Here is a 19,574-nt window from a genome sequence, read left to right as displayed (position 1 = left end):
GCCTTTATATACAATGACTATGTGGAGTAATCCCAGGAATGCCAGAGTCATTGAATATCCATTAATTAATTAATGTAATATGCATGTTAACAGACCAAAGTACAAACACCAAATGATCATTTCAACAGATGCAGAAAAAGAACTGCCATGCTCCAAATATGATACTCAATAAACCAGAAATAGAAAAGAACTTTTACAACCTGATAAGGAGCATCTACAAAATACTACAGTTAACATCATACTTAATGGTAACATGAATGCTTTCCCCCCATCAGAAATAAAGCAAGAATGTTCACTTTTACCACTTCTATTAAACCTTATATGTGAGCTTCTAGCCATTGCTAGACAAAGTAAATTAAAAGCATACAGATTAGAAAAGAAGTTAAAGTGTCTTTGCAGATGACATGATCTCATATACAGAAAATCCTAAAGAATCTACAAAGTAAAAGCATGAATTAATAAGCAATTTTAGTAAGATGACAGGATGCAAGACTAACATATAAATATCAACTGGACTTCTACATAATAGCAACTAAGAGATTAAAAATAAAATTAAGAAAATCCCATTCACAATAGCATCAAAAGTGAAAAACTCAGTGTGATGTTCAATATTAGATATCAACTAGACTGGATTGAGGGATGCCTAGCTGGCTAGTGAAGCACTGTTTCTGAGTGTGCCTGTGAGGGTGTTTCCAGAGGAGACTGATATCTGAGTGAGTGGACTGGGAGAGGAAGAGCCACCTTTGATGTGAGTGGACACCATCAAATCAGTTACGGGTACGATTAGAACAAACCAGGTGGAACAAGTGAGATACTCAGATTGCTTAACTTCCTCCCTCTCTCCCTTTGCAGTGAAGTCCCTTTTCTCCTCCTGCCCTTAGACGTCAGACTTCAGGTTCTTCTTCCTTTGGACTCTGGGACTTGCACTAGCACCCTGCCTGGGGCTCTCAGGCCTTCACCCTTAGACTCACTCAGGATTGAACTGTTGGGCTTCCCTGGTTTCAAGGCTTTTGAACTTGAATTGAGGCACACTACTGGCAATCCCCAGTTTATAGATGACCTATTGTGGAACTTCATATTTGTAATCATGTGAGCCAATTCTGCCATACATACACACACACACACATGTATGTATATAATTCGTATTATTAATAGTGGTTGCCCCTGAGGGTGGAATTGCAGTTGGAGGATACAGATTTTACATTTGTTTGTATAATTTTTAAAGTTGTAGAGTAATAGACATCGATTAATTCTATTTTTTTATTTTTGTTTCTATGGTTTCCTTTACAGAAAAACAACGTTTTAAATCCCACAAAAGTCAACCTGAAAATGTTCATTCTCATTTAGTGAAATTCACCTTAAAATACATAATTCTTTTTTCCTGTTTGGAAATACCAGACTTATAATTTAGAATCCAATATCTTACTATTTAACGTGTTTCTCAAACAAGAGCTCTGCATAATTATTACAAATGTCCAACAAAGAAAAGCAGTAATATTTTCAAGTAATATTAATAAAGTGCTACCATATATTGAACATCTACTATGTGCCATGTGTTTGACATACATAGTATTTAATCTTTACAAAGACCTCCAAAAGAAACATTTAATACTTGTTTTTCACAAAAATCAAGTGGGGCCAGGCACGGTGGCTCACGCCTGTAATCCCAACACTTTGGGAGGCCAATGTGGGTGGCAGGCGCCTGTAGTCCCAGCTACCCGGGAGGCCGAGGCAAGATAACTGCTTGCACCTGGGAGGCAGAGGTTGCAGTGAGCCAAGACTGCACTACTGCACTCCAGCCTGGGCGACAGAGTGAGACTGTCTCAAAGAAAAAAATCACACACCCACAGTGGATAATTGGGGAGGGAAAGGTTGAGCAACAGGCAAAGAGAGGTTAAGGAACTTGTACTTGTCACACAGCCAGAAGATTGCAGAGCCAGAATTTAAACTTGGAGACTATGTTCTTTCTACTATACCATACTGCCCACCTCTGTCATCAGATAATTTCCTATTGCCCAAGAGACTCATCCTGTGAAAAGGACATGTAATCTAGAGGAGAACATTTGCTACTGACCCATGTGACTGCTGGGAGTGCCCTGCCTCACAGTACCAGGTGAATACTCTATATGCCTTCACCATACTAATCAATCTAGACTTAGAGAGTGAGGACCAAACCCATTCCCTGACAGAAAGCATGGCCTCATGACAATGAGTCACAAACACTTAATTCAAATCCTATCTCTGTCGCCCTGGCTATGTGACTGAAGGCAAGTTACACAATTCTAGCCATTGCAACTCCCCTCTTGCCTTGCTGGTTCATGTTTCTATAACATTTACAGGTATGGCTATTCCTGCCTGGAACGTCCTTATAACTTGGCTTGGAAATCACTGGATAGTGGTTAAAATCGGTGGCTTGGGAGTAGACTTCCTGAGTTTGACATCTGTTTCTGCCATTTCCTAATTATATAACTTTGTAAAGTCAGATAAGCAGCTTCCTTGGCAGTACAAAACTAGTACCTATACCTGCATCTCCTAATGATATGAGAAATCAACAAAATAAAGTGTGATGAGCTCAACATCTGGCATCAGTGCACAAGAAGTAGCAGCTTATATTAGAGAAAATTAGCTGCTTCAAATCTTCCCACATGGGATACCAATCAATTGATCAGTCAGCCCTAACTTCTACTTGCTATGTAGCCCAATTGGCTTCTGTGCCCAGAAAGTGCATGCCTGATTTGGGTAAGCCCATCTCAAACAGGCCTGCAGTTAGTCAAAAGAGAACTTGGGTGACAAAATGTAGATGACTCAAACTCCACACCACAAGGCAGTTTGGGAACAGAAACAAATACAGGATGTGGTGTCCAAAGAGTTTCCTTCTGGTGCCACCTCCACCACTTCTGGGTCAGGCAATCCTGCACTAACTTCATCAACTTTCTGAGCCTCAGTTTCCTGAGTGAGAGATAGCTCCCAAATAAGAATCAAAGGCTTTGAATGGGATCAATGGGGTTTGAAATTACTTTGAAACCAGTAAACCTTTAGAGAAAATGGGATAGGAAACACACTCAATGCCTTATTGTGCTCATGGAATGTTTTTATTTACAAAGCACAGCATGCTTGCTCTCTGTGTTAAGTAAGCACATATAAAAATGATGAGCAAAAAGAATAGGAATAGAAAAAAATTGTATAGACTCAAATCTTTTCTAAGAATCATGGCGGAAGTAACCTTCTACTAGGAGTAAGGAAAATATTTTCCTCAATCTATTTTATGAATCCCCTCTACAGGCCTACAGAGTGCTCAACATTACAATCATGGCCGTCAGTCACAAAGACTCAGTGTCTCTATCTTTAAAACAGAGACCTCTCATAAGAAACTGGAAGAGTAATTGTGGCATGCATTTAAACCTGATCTGGCTAGACAGCCGCTATTATTTTCCCAGCCTTATAAGGAAATGCCTTATGATCATGCTCATCCACAGCTGAAGAACACCCCCATTCCCAACCCCTCACCCCACATCATCTAAACCATCTAAGAAAGATGACTGTCAGGGTCACACTACCCAGAAGGCCCTTAGGGCTTGACCTGGTGACCTAAGGATTCTTTTTTATATTCTTATTAATGGAAGAAGAAAGCAGCCTGGTAAGCTCATTCTAAAAGCTCGGTATCAAGAGAATTTCCCTGGCTAGAGAGAAAGCACATTGCTCTTCTAAAGAATTTCCAGAGAAGGAGATTTCTGCAACCTCATTAGGTAACCTGGTCCATGTCTAACAACTGTCAACTTGTAGCCATGGGGCAGTAAACAAATATTTGGGGAAGGGATTGTGTATCACTTTGTTCTTATTGTGGGAACTGGTTCAATCCTGCATGTGTTTTAAATCAGCAAGATCTGCCATATTGGGTGGGGAGACGGTGTTTCTTAGAAACCTTCCCAACTGAGAACTGGAGTCAGATGCATACCTGGTTTTATCTTTAGCTCTATTTTGAGCAAGAGTCAAAGCCTGGGGCCTCATGGACAGAATCCAGCTTGCAGTAGAGTTCTGAGTGGCTGGTACTGTATTCTTTTAAATCTTAATTTGAATGCCTTTGTCAGCTTTGGAGGCATACATAGAGTTATGAAATCACCAGTTCCCTCAGGCTCCATCACTACCTGTTGCCTACACAATTCACTCACTCACTTAGCCGTCAGTCCTTAGTGAAAATAATCAAGCCCCTTCTAGAGTCAGGTTGTTCAGGCTTTTCTAGGTTATTGGAAAAACAATGGAGAGAAAAATTGGAAAAACAATGGAGAGAAAAACAGTTTTTTTTAAACTTGCTCTTTTGGAGATAAAATTTTAGTAGGGACAGACAATAGCCAATAAATCAAATAAATTACATAGTGTAGATACAGTATACTAGAAAGTGACTAGTCAGGGGGATCAGGAATGCAAGGAGGAGGTAGTTCCTGCAAGTGAGATTTGAGGATACACCTGAAGGACATGAGGAGTGGACCTCATGGAAATCTGGGGAAGAGCATTCCAGGCAGGGGAATAGCAAGCACAGAGGTTCTGGGAGGGGGAACAGCAAGAAGACAAACAAATCTAATGTTGGGGTGTGCATTACCTGGAAGGCCTTTGAAGGCAATCAATTTTGTAAAAGCTACTCTAGTGACCAGTGAAGTAAAGAGACCCAGTCCTAATCCTTTACCTACACAGCATCCTAGCTTAGGTATGGTATCTCCAGTTGATGACGAGGAAATAAGAGGCCAAACACTCCCATTTATGCCAGTGACCCCAACATTCTGCCAAGAAGAGAAACTCAAATAGCCTCTACCTCCTTTCTCTCCACTGTCACTGAGTCATTGGCCTTCCTTCCCAAAGCCTCGCAGTCTCAGCCCTCCTATTCATTCCTCTGCCAATAATCTAATCTAGCCATTTATTATTAAAAATGTTAAGCACCTATATGTGCCAGACACAGAGAATGTATCCTGAACAAGAGAGACCTGGTCCCAATCTTCCCAGAGTTTACACTTTAAAAAAAAATCTCAGCCTCTGAAACTGCTCAGGATGTCTGCCTCCTGACATCCTTAAATTTAGTTTCTTCTCTGCCAGCCATTCTGAATCTATTGCAAGACTGGTCAGTCTCAAACTCAGGATGATCCCAGAGAAGCTCCCCATTGGCCTGAGCCAGCTGTCCCAGCTACCCCTCTATCATCAGTTCCAGCCTCTCTTTCCCTCTTCCTATTAAAAACCACGTATTCTGGCCGGGCGCCGTGGCTCACACCTGTAATCCCAGCCCTTTGGGAGGCTAAGGCAGGCAGATCACAAAATCAAGAGAGCAAGAATATCCTGGCTAACATGGTGAAATCCCATCTCTACTAAATATACAAAAAATTAGCTGGGCATGGTGGTACGTCCTGTAGTCCCAGCTACTCAGGAGGCTGAGGCAGGAGAATCGCTTGATCCCGGGACGTGGAAGTTGCAGTGAGCAGAGATCTCACCACTGGACTCCAGCACGGACGACACAGTGAGACTCCATCACACACACACACACACACACATCCAACCACCTATTCTAGCCAGGATTGGATCCTTGACATTCCCATCTCAGTGCTTCTGACCATTCTATTTCTCCAGTTATGAATGTCTTCTCTTAGAGTTTAAGAGTCACTTTTTGCCCTACATTCTTTCTCAAGTTTTCTTCAGTGGATATGAGTAGGGAGGTCTCAATTTTTTTTTTTTTTTTTTTTTTTTTTTTTGAGATGGAGTCTCACTCTGTCGCCCACACTGGAGTGCAATGGCGCCATCTTGGCTCACTGCAACCTCCGCCTCCCGGGTTCAAATGACCCTTGTGCCTCAGACTCCTTAATAGCTGGGATTACAGGCTCCCGCCACCACGCCCAGCTTATTTTTGTATTTTTAGTAGAGACGGGTTTTCACCATGTTGGCCAGGATAGTCTCTAACTCCTGACCTCGTGATCTGCCCACCTGGACCTCCCAAAAATGCCCTCCATTTCTTTTGGCTGTTCAATTTTTTTATTTCATTTTACGTTATTTTATTCTTGATTTATAGAATGATTTTATTTGATATCAAAAATGAATGATTCACGAACCACATGGAGTTTTATGAAAGAAGAGTACAAGGAACTGTGAAAACATTTAATAAGTGTAATAAGACTTAGTTGGAGGTGGTATTGGCAGAGAAAATTCTCCTTCCTTGAAGAACTGACTTTTGAATTAAGATTTGGGGCATCCAATGGAACTTTCTACAATAATGAAACCGTTATATATCTGCACTGTTCGGTATAGTAGCCACCATATAGCTACTCCATATGGCTACTAAGCACTTGACATTTGCTGAAGCAAAAGAGAAAATGAATGTTTAATTATATTTTATTGTAATTACTGTAAATTTAAAAAGCATTGTGGGTCCAGCAACCACTGTATTGCACAGCCTAGGTCTAATGATGAACAAGAGTTAGATTTGCTGGTGGAAGGTAGGAAGGGCATGCAGCCAGAAGAAAGAATCTGGGTAAAAATTCTGAGGCTAAAGGGAGCACTGCATATTTGAGGACATGACAGAAGGAAGGTGTGGCTGGAATGCAGAGAGCCAGGAGAAGCATCATGAGATGAGCCAGGAATGCAAGTTGAGACAGATCATGTAGGGCCGTGAAGGCCATGTTAAGGATTCGGAGTTCTACCTTGTCTCTACAGGCATACCTCATATTATCATGCTTCATTTTATTGCACTTTGCAGATACTGCATTTTTTACAAATTGAAGATCTGTGGCAACCCTGCAGTGAGGAAGTCTATTGCTGCTATTTTTCTAACAGCATGTGCTCACTTCATTAGCATTTTTAGCAATAAAGTGTTTTTTAATTAAGGTATGTATTTTTTAGACATAATGCTATTGTATACTTAATAGACTACAGTCCAGCATACAAAACATTTATGTGTGCTAGGGAAGCAAAAAATTCATGTGACTTCCTGTATTGAGACATTTGCTTTGTTGCAGTGGTCTGGAACTGAAACTGCAGTTTGAGGTATGCCTCAGGCATATCTGGTATCATTGTGCTTTGCTTTTAACGCATTTTTCAGACTTTTTCTTTCCCTTTTTCTTTTTTTTACAAATTGAAGGTATGGAGCAATTCTGCAAGCAGCAAGTCTGTCAGTGTCATTTTTCCAATAGCACATGTCACCTCATGTCTGTGTCACATTTTGGTAATTCTTAACAGTATTTCAAACTTTTTCATTGATATCTGCTATGGTAATCCTTGATGTTACTAATTGTGATTGTCTTGGGGCACCACAAACTGCACCCATGTAAGATAGGCAAACTTAATAGATTAATGTGGTGTGTGTTCTGACTGCTCCACGAACTAGCTATTCCTCATCTCTCTCCTTCTCGTTAGGCCTCCTTACTCCATGAAACACAACAACTTTGAAATTAGGCAAATTAATAACCCTACAATGGTCTCTGAATGTTCAAGTGGAAGAAAGAGTCATAGTCTCTCACTTTAAATGTAAAGCTAGAAATGATTAAGCTTAGTGAGGAAGGTGTGGGGAAGGCTAAGACTGGCAAAAAGGTAGGCCTCTTGCACCAATTAGTCAATCTGTGAATGCAGAAGAACGTTCAAAAAGAAAACTAAAAGTGCTACTCCAGTGAACACCTGAATAAGAAAGTGAAACAGTCTTATTGCTGATATTGAGAAAATTTGAGTGGTTTAGATAGAAGATCAAACCAGCCACAACACTCCTTTAAGTAAAAGCCTAATCCAGAGCGCAGTCCTAACTCTTCAATTCTAGAATATCTGAGAGAGGTGAGGAAGCTACAGAAGAAAAAGCTTGGAGCTAGTTTAAGTGGGTTCAGGAGGTTTAAGGAAACAAGCTATATCCGTAACATAAAAGCACAAGGTGACATAACAAGTACTGATGTAGAAACAGCAGTAGGTTATACAGGTTAATCAGTGAAGGTGTCTACAGTAAAAACCACAATTAAGGTAGGCAAAATAGCCTTATATTGGAAGAAGATACCATCTAGAATTTTCACATCTAGAGACAAAAAGTCAATGCCTGGCTTCAAAGCTTCAAAGGACAAGGTGACTCTCTTGTTAGGAGCTAATGCCGCTGGTGACTTAAGTTGAAGACAGTGCTCATTTACCATTCCAAAAATCCTAGGGCCCTTAAGAATTATGACTGTCTGTGCTCTAGAAATGGAAAAACAAAGCCTGGATGACAACACATCTATTTACAGCATGGTTTACTGAATATTTTAAGCCTGCTATTGAGACTTACTGCTCAAAGGAAAGAGATTCCTTTCAAAGTGTTACTCCTCACTGACAATGCACCTAGTCACCCCAGAGCTCTGATGAAGACGTACAAGGAGATGAATGTTGTTCTCAGACCTGCTAATACAACATCCATTCTGCAGCCCATAGATCAAGGAGTAATTTCAGCTTTCAAGTATTATTATTTAAGAATTACATTTTGTAAGGCTATAGCTGCCATAGATAGTGATTCCTCTAATGGATCTAGACAAAGTAAAATGAAAACTTTCTGGAAAGGATTCACCACTCTAGATGTCATTAAGAATATTCGTGATTCATGGGAGGTCAAAATATCAACATTAACAGGAATTTGGAAGAGGTTAATTCCAACCTTCATGAATGACTTTGAGTAGTTCAAGACTTAAGTGGAGGAAGTTACTGCAGATGTAGTGGAAATACCAAGTGAACTAGAATTAGAAGTGGACCCTGAATATGAAACTGAATTGCTGTAATCTCATGATAAAATATTAATAGATGAGGAGTTGCTTTTTATGGATGAACAAAGGAAATGATTTCTTGAGATGCAATCTACTTCTGATGAAGATGCTATGAACAATGTTAGAATGACAACAAACAATTTAGAATATTATATACATTTTGTTGATAAGGCTAAGGTGTGAGAGAACTCACTCCAATTTCGAAAGAAGTACTGCCATGGATAAGATGCTATCAAACCACATTGCATGCTACAGAGAAATCTTCTGTGAAAGAAAGAGTCAATCAGTATGGCAAACCTTATTGTTGCCTTATTTTAAAAAATTACCACAGCTACCTAATCTTCAGCAACCACCACCTTAATTAGTCAGCAGCCATCAACATCAAGGTAGAACTCTCCACCAGGAAAAAGACTACAACTCACTGAAGGATTTGATGATCAGTAACACATTTTTTGGCAAATTTTGAAAATTATGTACTTTTTTTTAGACTAATGCTACTGCACACTTAATAGGCTTCAACATAAACATAATTTTTATATGTACTGAGAAATTCAAAATTTCATGTGAGCTTTATTGTGATATTCACCTCATTATGGTAGTCTGGAACTGAACTTACCATTATGCCTGTAGTAGTGTGATAACAGATGTTGAAGTGTTGTAAGCAAAAGAGTGACATGATCAGTTAGCACTTTAGGGGAGAAAAAAACCCTACTTCAAATGCAAAAATAAAGAAAAATGAATACGAAGGCATGAGTTAGGTTGTTAGAATAATATTCTGTGCAAAATATAAAGGTATATGGTGCCAGAGATAGAGAGAATGCATAGGTTCGACCTGAGTTCTGCCTTATCACACACCACCTGGGTGACCTTGGGAAAATCACTGCTCTAACCCTCAGTTTTTCAAATGGAAATGGAAATAACAACCCCTTCCCTACTTACCATGCAACGGCAATCAAATGAAAATGAAGGTGCGCTGTGAACTATAATGATTCTAGGAATATAAGAGGTTAACATTATTGTTCAATTGCACACGTGGCTACTCTTTCTTCTGTCCTCCTCCCCACAACCATTACTCACATAGATAATACCAAGAGAGAAAAAAATGGTACTTTACTGGCTGTATATGTGTTGTTTATTTTTCTCATACAATTAAGCTGTTTCATCTTTAAAAGCAGCAGGTTTCTTGTATACCTCTCCTCTATATGCTCCAGTGCTTAGCAAAGAACATAGCACATAGCAGGTGCTCAATAAAGGTCTGCAGGCTAAATGAAAGAATGATACTCAACAAACACTTGTTGGCTAAATGATTCCTCCAGCTTATCTTCTCCTTCTTCCTAATAGTAGTATGAATCATGCACTAATTTGAAATGTTCTCGTCTTTTTGGAATGATTAAGATTTGTGGCTCCATAAAGGAACCTTTAAAATCATGGACTGTGTGCAACCTCTATGAGTTGTGAGTTTCCATAAAACCTCTTAGGTAGGCTGGGTACCAGCTCAACAAAACCTGTCAAATTTAGGGGATGTGGGAAGGAAGACAGAAAGGAAGATTTGGAGCCATCTCACCAGGGTCCTGGTCTTGTCTCTAATACTTGTTAGTTTCAGAGCCTCAATTTCCTCATATGTCAAACAGCAAGAATAATTGTCCTTCCTGCCCCACAATGACACTGAAACAAGATAAGGAATGCTAGATTGGATTTTGTCTTTGTTTTTAGCTCGAAGTAACATTCATTCAACAGCCATTAATTGAGTTCCTAATTTGTGCCAGGCAATATATTAGATACTGGAGACACAAAGATGAATCTCTCCAAGAGCTCAGCTCATAGTTTAAAAGGGGCTAAATAAGCCAACAATAAAGTGCAAAGACAAGGAGCAGATAATGATCTGGGTAAATATAGGGGGCTCCGTGCAGTAGGACGGGCTTCTCACCCTCCCTTTCTTCTGACTATCAGAAGTCATGGAGGAAGACACTCAGGAGGACAGGAATGTTTAAGCTTACTTTATAAGGAAGGAGTCGGGCAGGTGAGGAACGTAAGAGAACAGTATTCCAGACAGTGTAAACGACAGAGATATATCATTCATTTATGTACTCAACAAACATTAATTGAGTACATTATAAGCAATGAATTCTAGAGAAATACAAACAAACTAGATATAACCTCTGCTTAGAGGGCACACACTTCCCAGATGAGCAGAAAACCAGTTAACACACTCGTAATCCAGGGTAACCTTAGGATACCCTATCCTAAAAACTTCAGCCTACTTCTTCTTCTTCTTTTTTTTTTTTTTTTTTTTTTGATATGGAGTTTCACTCTTGTTACCCAGGCTGGAGTGCAATGGCATGATCTTGGCTCACCGCAACCTCCGCCTCCTGGGTTCAGGCGATTCTCCTGCCTCAGCCTCCTGAGTAGCTGGGATTACAGGCACGCGCCACCATGCCCAGCTAATTTTTTGTATTTTTAGTAGAGACGGGGTTTCACCATGTTGACCAGGATGGTCTCGATCTCTTGCCCTTGTGATCCACCCGCCTCGGCCTCCCAAAGTGCTGGGATTACAGGCGTGAGCCACCGCGCCCAGCTTCAGGCTACTTCTTATCAGTTCCAGGTAGGGTCACGTGGAGGGAGACATGGCTGGAGAGAGACAAGGGGCAGAGGATGAGAGTGGCAACACTGGCAGGGGCAGCATCCCTTTCTTCTTCTTATGCAGGAGACCGTGGCAGGTTACCGAACCTCTTCAAAGCTCACTGTTTTTCCATCTTCAAAACAGAGAGGACAATCAAAACTACCTTAAAAAGTAGTTGTCATAGAAATAAAATGAAGTGATGGGTAAAAGGTCTTCAGCATAGTACCTGGACCAGGGTGCCCAAGAACTGTTAGCTGTCATTGTCATTGTCACCACATTATCCTTACTGTTGCTATAAGAGGAAAGTCATCTCAGGCAATGTGAATGACTTAGGGAAAAGGAAGCAGAGCAACTGCTCTCAAGTTCTCAACTTCCTGGAGTCCATGAAGAAGAAAACATAGGCCAGGACATATTTTATGCCGCCCTTTGCTTTAGACCAGTGTTTCTCAAAGTCTTACACAGAAAGAATCTTAACCAGGAGAGTGAGTGAATATTTCCAAGAAGCTCCTTCCCTGCCATGGACTCTGACTTTTCAATATTTGATCTTAGAAATTCATTATCCTCTATAATCTGCTCATTTCTGTCACCATCAGCACCACCATAGGAAACAACCCATACACATTTCTAGGCAATGTTATAACATTTTATGTGCATTAATTCATTTAATCCTCACAACAACCCTATGGAAGTAGGTACTAATACCATTTCCATTTTACAGATAAAGAAACTGAGGCAAGAAACATTGGTAACTTGCCCGAGATCACAAACTAATAAACGTTGGAAGTGGGATGTCAATCCAGGCAGTCTGGCTGCAGAATCTGTGTTCTATAACAGGTGGCCTACCTCTCTAACATAAAAATGCTTCCCTTCTTAGGCCTCACACCAGCAATGACGTTCCATATAGATTTACCATGCTTATCCCGTGGCTTGTGGCACATGCCCACGTATCCATACTTCATATGAGGAGAATTGCCTAAGACTCAAGAGCTTCATTCAGGTTTGCCATAGTGAGATAGCATTACTAATGACAAATACCCACAGTACTCACGTAGCTAACAGCGCTCAAACAGATGGTAAGTTGGTCACCACTAGAAGATGATTAAAAATCTACTATTAAGCCAGAGTAGACCTCTGTACTTAGAGTAGACCTCTTTTAAAGTAGCTTTTCATCAAGGGATTAAATTTTCTTCCTGATAATTTATTTAATGGCAAGCAAGGCTATATGTTAAAAGAACAAAGAAGACCCGAGTGCAAAGAGGAGAATATTCTTACCAGATTGGGGGTAGGAAGGAGGGGAGAGGAGAGGAAAATTAAATAGGCAGAGGAGAAGATGCATCCCTCTTTTACTCCTGTATAATGCTCCAGTACTGACTACCCACTCCCTTCTCTCTCTGACCTCTTCTCTGGGGGCACTAACAGCAGCCCAGAATTCATTAAAATTTAAACAGACTGATCAATAGGGACAGAATAGTGAATTGCCCATCTGCAAATTACCAAGCACCTCATGAATATTTAAGAGAATAAACCAAGAACAGGGAAAAGAAGGAATCCAGGACTTAATTTTTCCCTATGGAAAAAAAAAGACAAAAGGATCTCTGCCATTACTGATCACCAGGATATAAAATCAAACAGTCAAGTTAAACTTTAAAAACAAACAAGAATTGTGCAGCATTCCTTCCCTTCCCAAGCCAGCAGGCTACAACCAATCCAAGGCCACTCATGGTGAATATATGCCTGGCAAATATGGGAGACACTCAACTCTGACTTCTTTGCTTTCTCAGAACACACCATGTTTTCATGCCACTATGCCTTTGCATATGCTATTCCCTCTGCCCAAAATGCAGTTCATCTCATCCTCATTGGTCCACTTGGAAGGCAGGAGAGTCCACTGATTAAGAATGCACCTCTGATGCAAAGGCATGAGAATGTTCCATTGGACTTTGGGGACTTAGAGGGAAGCGTGGGGGTGGTGAGGAATAAAAGACTACACATTGGGTACAGTGTACACTGCTTGGTAGATGGGTGCACCAAAATACCAGAAATCACCACTGAAGAACTTGTTCATGTAACCAAACACCACCTATTCCCCAAAAATCCATTAAAATTTTTTAGAATTTAAAAAAAAAGAGTGCACCTCTGGAGTCAGACTGCTTTGTTATAGTCCTGTCTCTGCTACTTACTGTGTAAACTTGAGTAAGTTACCTAACTTTTCTGTGCCTGCATTTCTCCCTTAGCAAAACAGGCGTAGTGATAGCATTACCTTCATAGGTCATGTGAAGATAAAACTACACAGTGCAAGTTAACACATTTTGCACAGCCTTTGGCACACGTTAAAGGTATGGTAAATGTTAGTAAGACGATCAGTGAATTCTTCCACATTTGGTCACACGTGAAGCTGTCCTGTCTTCCCTGAGCCCCCTCTGGTTAGCTCTTTCCCCAGCTCCAGCTCCAGTTACTTTGCTCCCAGCTCTTATCATATATTAGCTGATTATCAGTCTCTGCCACTAGACTGTGAGCTCCTGATGGACAAGGCCTAGGTGCTGCTTACCTCTGCATCTAAAGTTACCCCAACGTAGTTTGCAGCACCGGATGTACACACAACAAACAGTCAGCAGGTAGGAACATAAGCAAGGAGAGAATGCCAGTTTTGCCCATACCTTTGTGACAACACAGCATGCAGCCCAGATGTCCTCGGAGGACTGCTCATGGTGGTTGAACTGGGGCTCCCACTTCTCAATTGGGTGGTCTGCAAAAGCCAACAGGACCCCACTCTGGTCCACCAGAGCTGCACGGACACTGCCTGTTCCAACGTCCACACCCACATAGTACCTCTTTGGTCTCTGTTCTCCACCAGACATTGCAGTTCCTCCACCTACAGTAAGCAAGTGTAAAAACTACATGAAGACCAAGTGGATCCGTAAAGACAGTCACAAAACATCTCAAAAGTAGAAATGAAAGAGGTATCGCTACCTAACTGGTAGCCATTTGTTATTTATTCATCCAACAAACATTTTTAGTGCTAACAGTATACTAATAAACATTGAGCTACATGCTACATATCTGAACAGGACAGATATGGCCTCAGACACGCATTTCCATTCTTGAAAAAGAATCAGACATTAAGCATTTAAATACATAATTATTTAGGCAAACTTTTGATAAGTGCTATAAGGACAAGAACAGGGTGGTAGGAGAACTTAGAATCTGGAGGCAACAGAGATGAATTTATTCTCAGTAAATTTCAATCAACAGGGACAGGAGCCACGGTTCTAAAAAGGAACCTTGTCCTCCTAGTCAGTCATTCATTCCACAATTACCTACTGAGTACCTCTTACATGCAAGCACTGTGAAAAGTGCGTACGTCCCCTCTACTTCTCACTATGACTCTAGAAAATGAGGCTATTTACATCTCTATTTTGCAGGTGGTCAAGGTGAGATTCCAAGCGATTAGTAACTTTTTGCTTAATGCTAGCTAGATCTACTGATAAATTCAAACAGTAAATGTACATTGCGACAATGTACATTATTATAATGATATACACAACACTGATGAAGAAGCAGGTCTCTGAGAAGTTAAGGAATTTACTCAGCTTCAATCAGGGGCAGCCTAGACCTAAAATCCGACATTTATGCAATCCCAAGTCTCATCCTCTTTCCTTTGTTTCTTAAAAGCTTTCGGCATAGATTTGGAAAAGAGGCAAATATATTGCAGCTGTGTCATGAAGTGACTGGGAATTGGAACCCCGAGGATACAAGATCAGGAATTAGTTAGACAATCTGTTTTCCTTACAGACCCCTTGTGAGTTGCAAGGAAATCTGACCAGAGCACACTCAGGAATTCCTTGGCCTTCATGACTGCTCTAAGTCCCTTTGGTCAGATTAACCTGCATGACACGAAATCTCATAGAGGATTTTATTTTCCAGATTGGCCTTTGAAAGAAGAAGAACAAGCCCCCAAGACAACTGAGCAGGTGAATGTCTTACAACTCTCCAGGTGAACTCAGGGCAGTCTTAACACCCAGAGTCTCATATCAATCTGAGCAGCCTTCTGCATCCTTCAACTTCAGAAAGAAAATGTTTCCTTAGCCAAGTCAAACTTGGAGATTCTAAAAGAAAATCAACCAGCAGATGTTCAGTTACTGCTTCCTAGATATTTATTCCAGTAACAAATGAACCAATAAAAACAACTTCATTAAAAATAATTGCTTCTGTCTTAATTGCACTGCTTTCCCAACTGTATTGTCCCCCTTTTGGCTTTGTGGCTCATGAGCAGGTAAAAAATAAAATAGAGAAGCTACAGTAATAACATTTGCTCCATTCATCAGAGCTTCGTCAGGCCCCCAATGGTGTGTAATCTCAACTTGCTTACATTTTCTCCCTTGCTTACATTCCCCTGGGGATCTCCATATGACCATTAGCACCAGGTTTCAAATCATTCATTCCTTCAACAGTGATACCTTTTCTTCAAGCCATTATTTGAAGAAAATAAATAAAACAGATAAAAACAGAGCTGCTATGTTTCAAGCAAAGATCACCCTTGCCTCACCCTCCAAACCTTCTCCCAGCAGTTCCTCTGCTGGGCCCTCTCTCTAAACAACTGAAAACCACCAGCTTTGGGCTGTGATATACCCCAGGGGCTCAGCACAGCATCACAGTCCCGTTCATTCTCACTCCAGGCTACAGACCTCCTCAAACTCCTCACAGGCTCTCAATTGCCCCACACTGCTAAAAGCCTCCTCCATCCTTTGCTCATCCCTTCCTAATTCTCTCCTTTTCTTGTCTACCTGGTGACCACAGAATTATATTTTGAGACCCAGGTCAGCCATCACCTCTCTTTGGAGAAGACTTTCTTCCCTTTCTCCCCTTGCATACATACACAGGATGCCAACATGGTATTGTGTCCCTGCTTGCTTTTAAAACTCACCACTCTGGCCTCACAATTTTATTTTTCTTTCCATATCTGTCTTCCTAACTGAATCTGAAAAAAAAAAATGAACTTATTGATTTCTGCATCCCAAGCTCCTTGCACAGTGCCTGGCACATAATATGTTTTCAATAAATGTTTACTGATTGAATAACGGAATCAATGAATTAACAGAAATAAGGACGAACAGGTCCATGCTTTAATAGTTTGAATTTCTAAGTTTGTACTTATATGTGTTAGTGTTTTACCTTATTCTAATCTCTTATGTCCCATTCTTCCAGTTCACAAATACTTACTGTAAGCAACAACCACATTTTATTAACTCTATGGCACTCGGTTTTCCATATTTAGCTTCTCTAAAATCAGTATGAATCTTACAATCAATGTGTTACAATTAATTGGTATCATTTCCTTCCTTCATGGTATAAGAAATAATGGTGCATCTTGCAATCGGTGACATCTGAGACTCAGAAGAAATGCTGAAGTGACACCAGGAAGCCTGCTGAGGATACACTGATTGACAAAATAGGGACAATGCCTTCACTCAGAGTTTCCTCATTTCATTGCCTGAAAACACGAGGAAGATTGAAGCTGGCCACTCTGCCTCCCTCTGCTAACTTCTCACAGCTGCTTACTTGACTTAGAATCCCCTCTCTTGGCTTCCCACTGTCTCCACTGCAAAAGCCTCCAGGGGTGCTGCTGCTTAACACTGATCTAGCATGCCAACAACTCTTTGCCCTTGGCTAGACCTCTGCAAGATTACTATAAACACTTAGGAAGAAACAAGGAAATAAATAGGAAATGAAAAATCTATGTAACAGCCTGGCTTACAAAGACCTGGCCAGCCAACATCCAGGCTTGTCTCTACCCCAGCCAGCTCCGATGGCAAGACAGACTCCCCATGGGGCTGGCCCAGGTGCTCAGACTTGGGTTCCTCACTTTTGACTCCCTCTCTGATGAAGAGATCAAGATGATAAAAATACGTCATCTTACCACCCTATCCACATCCTGATTCCTTTCTAGTAAAACCCAAGGAGGCAGATTTCTACTCTATAGTTGGCCCTGGGCTTGCTCCAGCTCTGGTTTCTGAAAGGAGCCTACCTGTCACGAGAGCCCCCACTTCATATGGAGAGTGGAGCCTTACCATTAGACAGTTAATTCCAGCCGCCCCCTGTGTCACAGCTGTAAGCCCAGTGCCTGGCATACAGCAGGAACTCGATAAGTCCTTGTGACTCAGTGAATGAATGAATGCCTTTAAAATTCATCATGTGTTTACCATGTATCTGCTATTCTGCTAGGCAGCTTGATTACAATGCCACTTTCAATCCTGATCACAATTCTTGAAGACAATAACTATGATGACTCCCATTTTATGATGAGGAAAATGAGTCCCAGACAGGTAAAGTAAGTTGCTCCAGTATGTCATATAACTAGGCAGTAATACAATTGATGGCAATCCATTCGCTCTGGCTCCATTAGCCCTAACCTCTCTCAGGATGCTCCACTGCCTCCTGCTCTTCCTCTATTTACTAAATGCCATTTGTCAAGGACTCTGCTGGGGGACCCTGCCTACCGTGCCTAAAGTTGGCTGACTCAGAACCCAAGCTGTTCATCTTCAGAGACTGACCCTTCCACAACAACTGCTTCCAGCAAACCATGGATTTCTATAACATATTACCAGGGCACCATGCAGGAAAGAGTTAAACTGTCCGAGCATCATTCACACACATCACCTAGTTCATGTTTCCCTATGAAACAGATCCTACTTGAATATTTCAGGTTCACCACTTTTCCCACTATTACAGTTTTAACTGATCTCTGTGTGATTATTTCCATACCTGGAACCTAAAAGCAGGGACATTCAAGCCCTTGGGCAGCTTCCCTGAAATCTGACCTGTGAGCTCCAGCAGAGGATTTTCTGCAGCACAGATCCCCTGCTCTTCCCCATCTATGCCCTTTGTTCCTGGGTCATGAGTATGATCTGCTGTGTCCTGGACTCCTAACCTTATGCAACCAGGACCCCTTAGCTTCAAAAAGTAAAGTAACTGCTAAAATGGAAAAATGTTATTCCTTTTTCTAGTTTGTTTAAAGAAAACAAGGATAAGGATCCTCATCTGGTCACTCATTCTCACACAATGGTAATCTCATTCACAGAAACCCAATCAGTTTGGTAAACCTATTACCATTTTATTATATCTCAGCAGGGTGGAGTAATTTGCCCAAAGTGACACAAACAGTAAATGGCATCAGGATTTCAACCACAGTCTCTTGAGGCAAATTTAGGGCTCCTTCCACAATATACAGCTAAAAGTGAAAGCCAAATCCCAGCACTTTGGGAGGCTCAGGTGGGTGGATCACCGGAGGTCAGGAGTTCGAGACCAGCCTGATCAATATGGTGAAACCCCATCTTTAAAAAAAAAAAAAAAAAAAGTGAAAGCCAAACCCTTTGATTACTTCTTCAATAAGAACAACAAATGCAGAAAGGAATATCTATTAAAGTCTGCTCTGCAGATCACCACGTGACCCAACGATTTCATTTAATCCTTATAGCAACCCTGTAAGGTAGCAGTATGAACCCCATTTCCCAGCTAAGGAAAGTGAGGTTCTCAGACAGGAAGGAAGCTGTTTAAAGTCGCATGGCACAGAAGCAGAGGGACTGGTGTTTGAGGCTAAGTCGGTGTGACTCCAAAGCCCGTGTTATGAATAGTGAGAGTCAGAATTGAGGTTTCATTTCATTCTTTTTAGGCAAAGATAAATACTCTAAAAAGAAAAACAGCTGTTAGGGATATGAGGAGGATGGTCAGGTGGAAAGAAATGAGGGCATGGACTGTGGACGACAAAGAGAAAGAAAAATAACAGAAATTCAAGCTGTGCTGCGCACAAGTCCTGGGACATTCCTAACTTCTCAGTCTACAAGACGTTTCAAAGAACAGAAACAGCCTTCTGTCCAAGTCCCCAGCATGGACTGGACTGACTTTTAGCCCTTATTTATGATCAAAAGACTGTTCTGTATGGTAAATATTTACACAGTTCATTAAATAATAGCCTGTATAAATATTGTTAGAAATGTGCCACAGGAAACCACAGACTTTGTGGCTGATTCTTCAACAAACGTGCAAACTGCTCAAATGCAGTGTGAGAAAAGGAAAAGGGGACCTGGAAATAGGGGGCTGTCCTCTGCAAAGAGATTTTGGCAAGCCTAAGAAGGGGGTACAAGCTACAAATACTCTGCTAAAAAATGATCATGTGGGGATTGTTCTTTCATAGTTTTCCCCGCCTTTCCCCCTGAAGC

General features: G+C 41.1%; 1 protein-coding gene across 10 annotated transcripts in view; it reads right to left on the bottom strand.

Annotated features, from left to right (window-relative positions):
• Window positions 1-19,574, bottom strand: part of FGGY (FGGY carbohydrate kinase domain containing) — a 429,730-nt gene that overhangs the window by 391,258 nt on the left and 18,898 nt on the right. For 8 of the 10 annotated variants that reach the window (XM_074380908.1, XM_074380904.1, XM_003921494.3 and 5 more), the window contains one exon: window positions 14,016-14,230. The exons of 1 other annotated variant lie outside the window; for it this stretch is intronic. In XM_074380908.1, the coding sequence (XP_074237009.1) occupies window positions 14,016-14,216 (201 nt within the window). In that variant the 5' untranslated portion in view covers window positions 14,217-14,230. Of the gene's footprint in view, window positions 1-14,015; window positions 14,231-15,342; window positions 18,707-19,574 lie in introns of those variants that run through there. One more of the 10 variants, XM_074380907.1, reaches the window with a different exon arrangement.

Source organism: Saimiri boliviensis, chromosome 11 (assembly GCF_048565385.1).
Source record: "Saimiri boliviensis isolate mSaiBol1 chromosome 11, mSaiBol1.pri, whole genome shotgun sequence".
NCBI classification, from domain to species: Eukaryota; Metazoa; Chordata; class Mammalia; order Primates; family Cebidae; genus Saimiri; species Saimiri boliviensis.
Note: the sequence above shows the minus strand (reverse complement) of the source record. Positions and strands in the feature narration are given on the sequence as shown.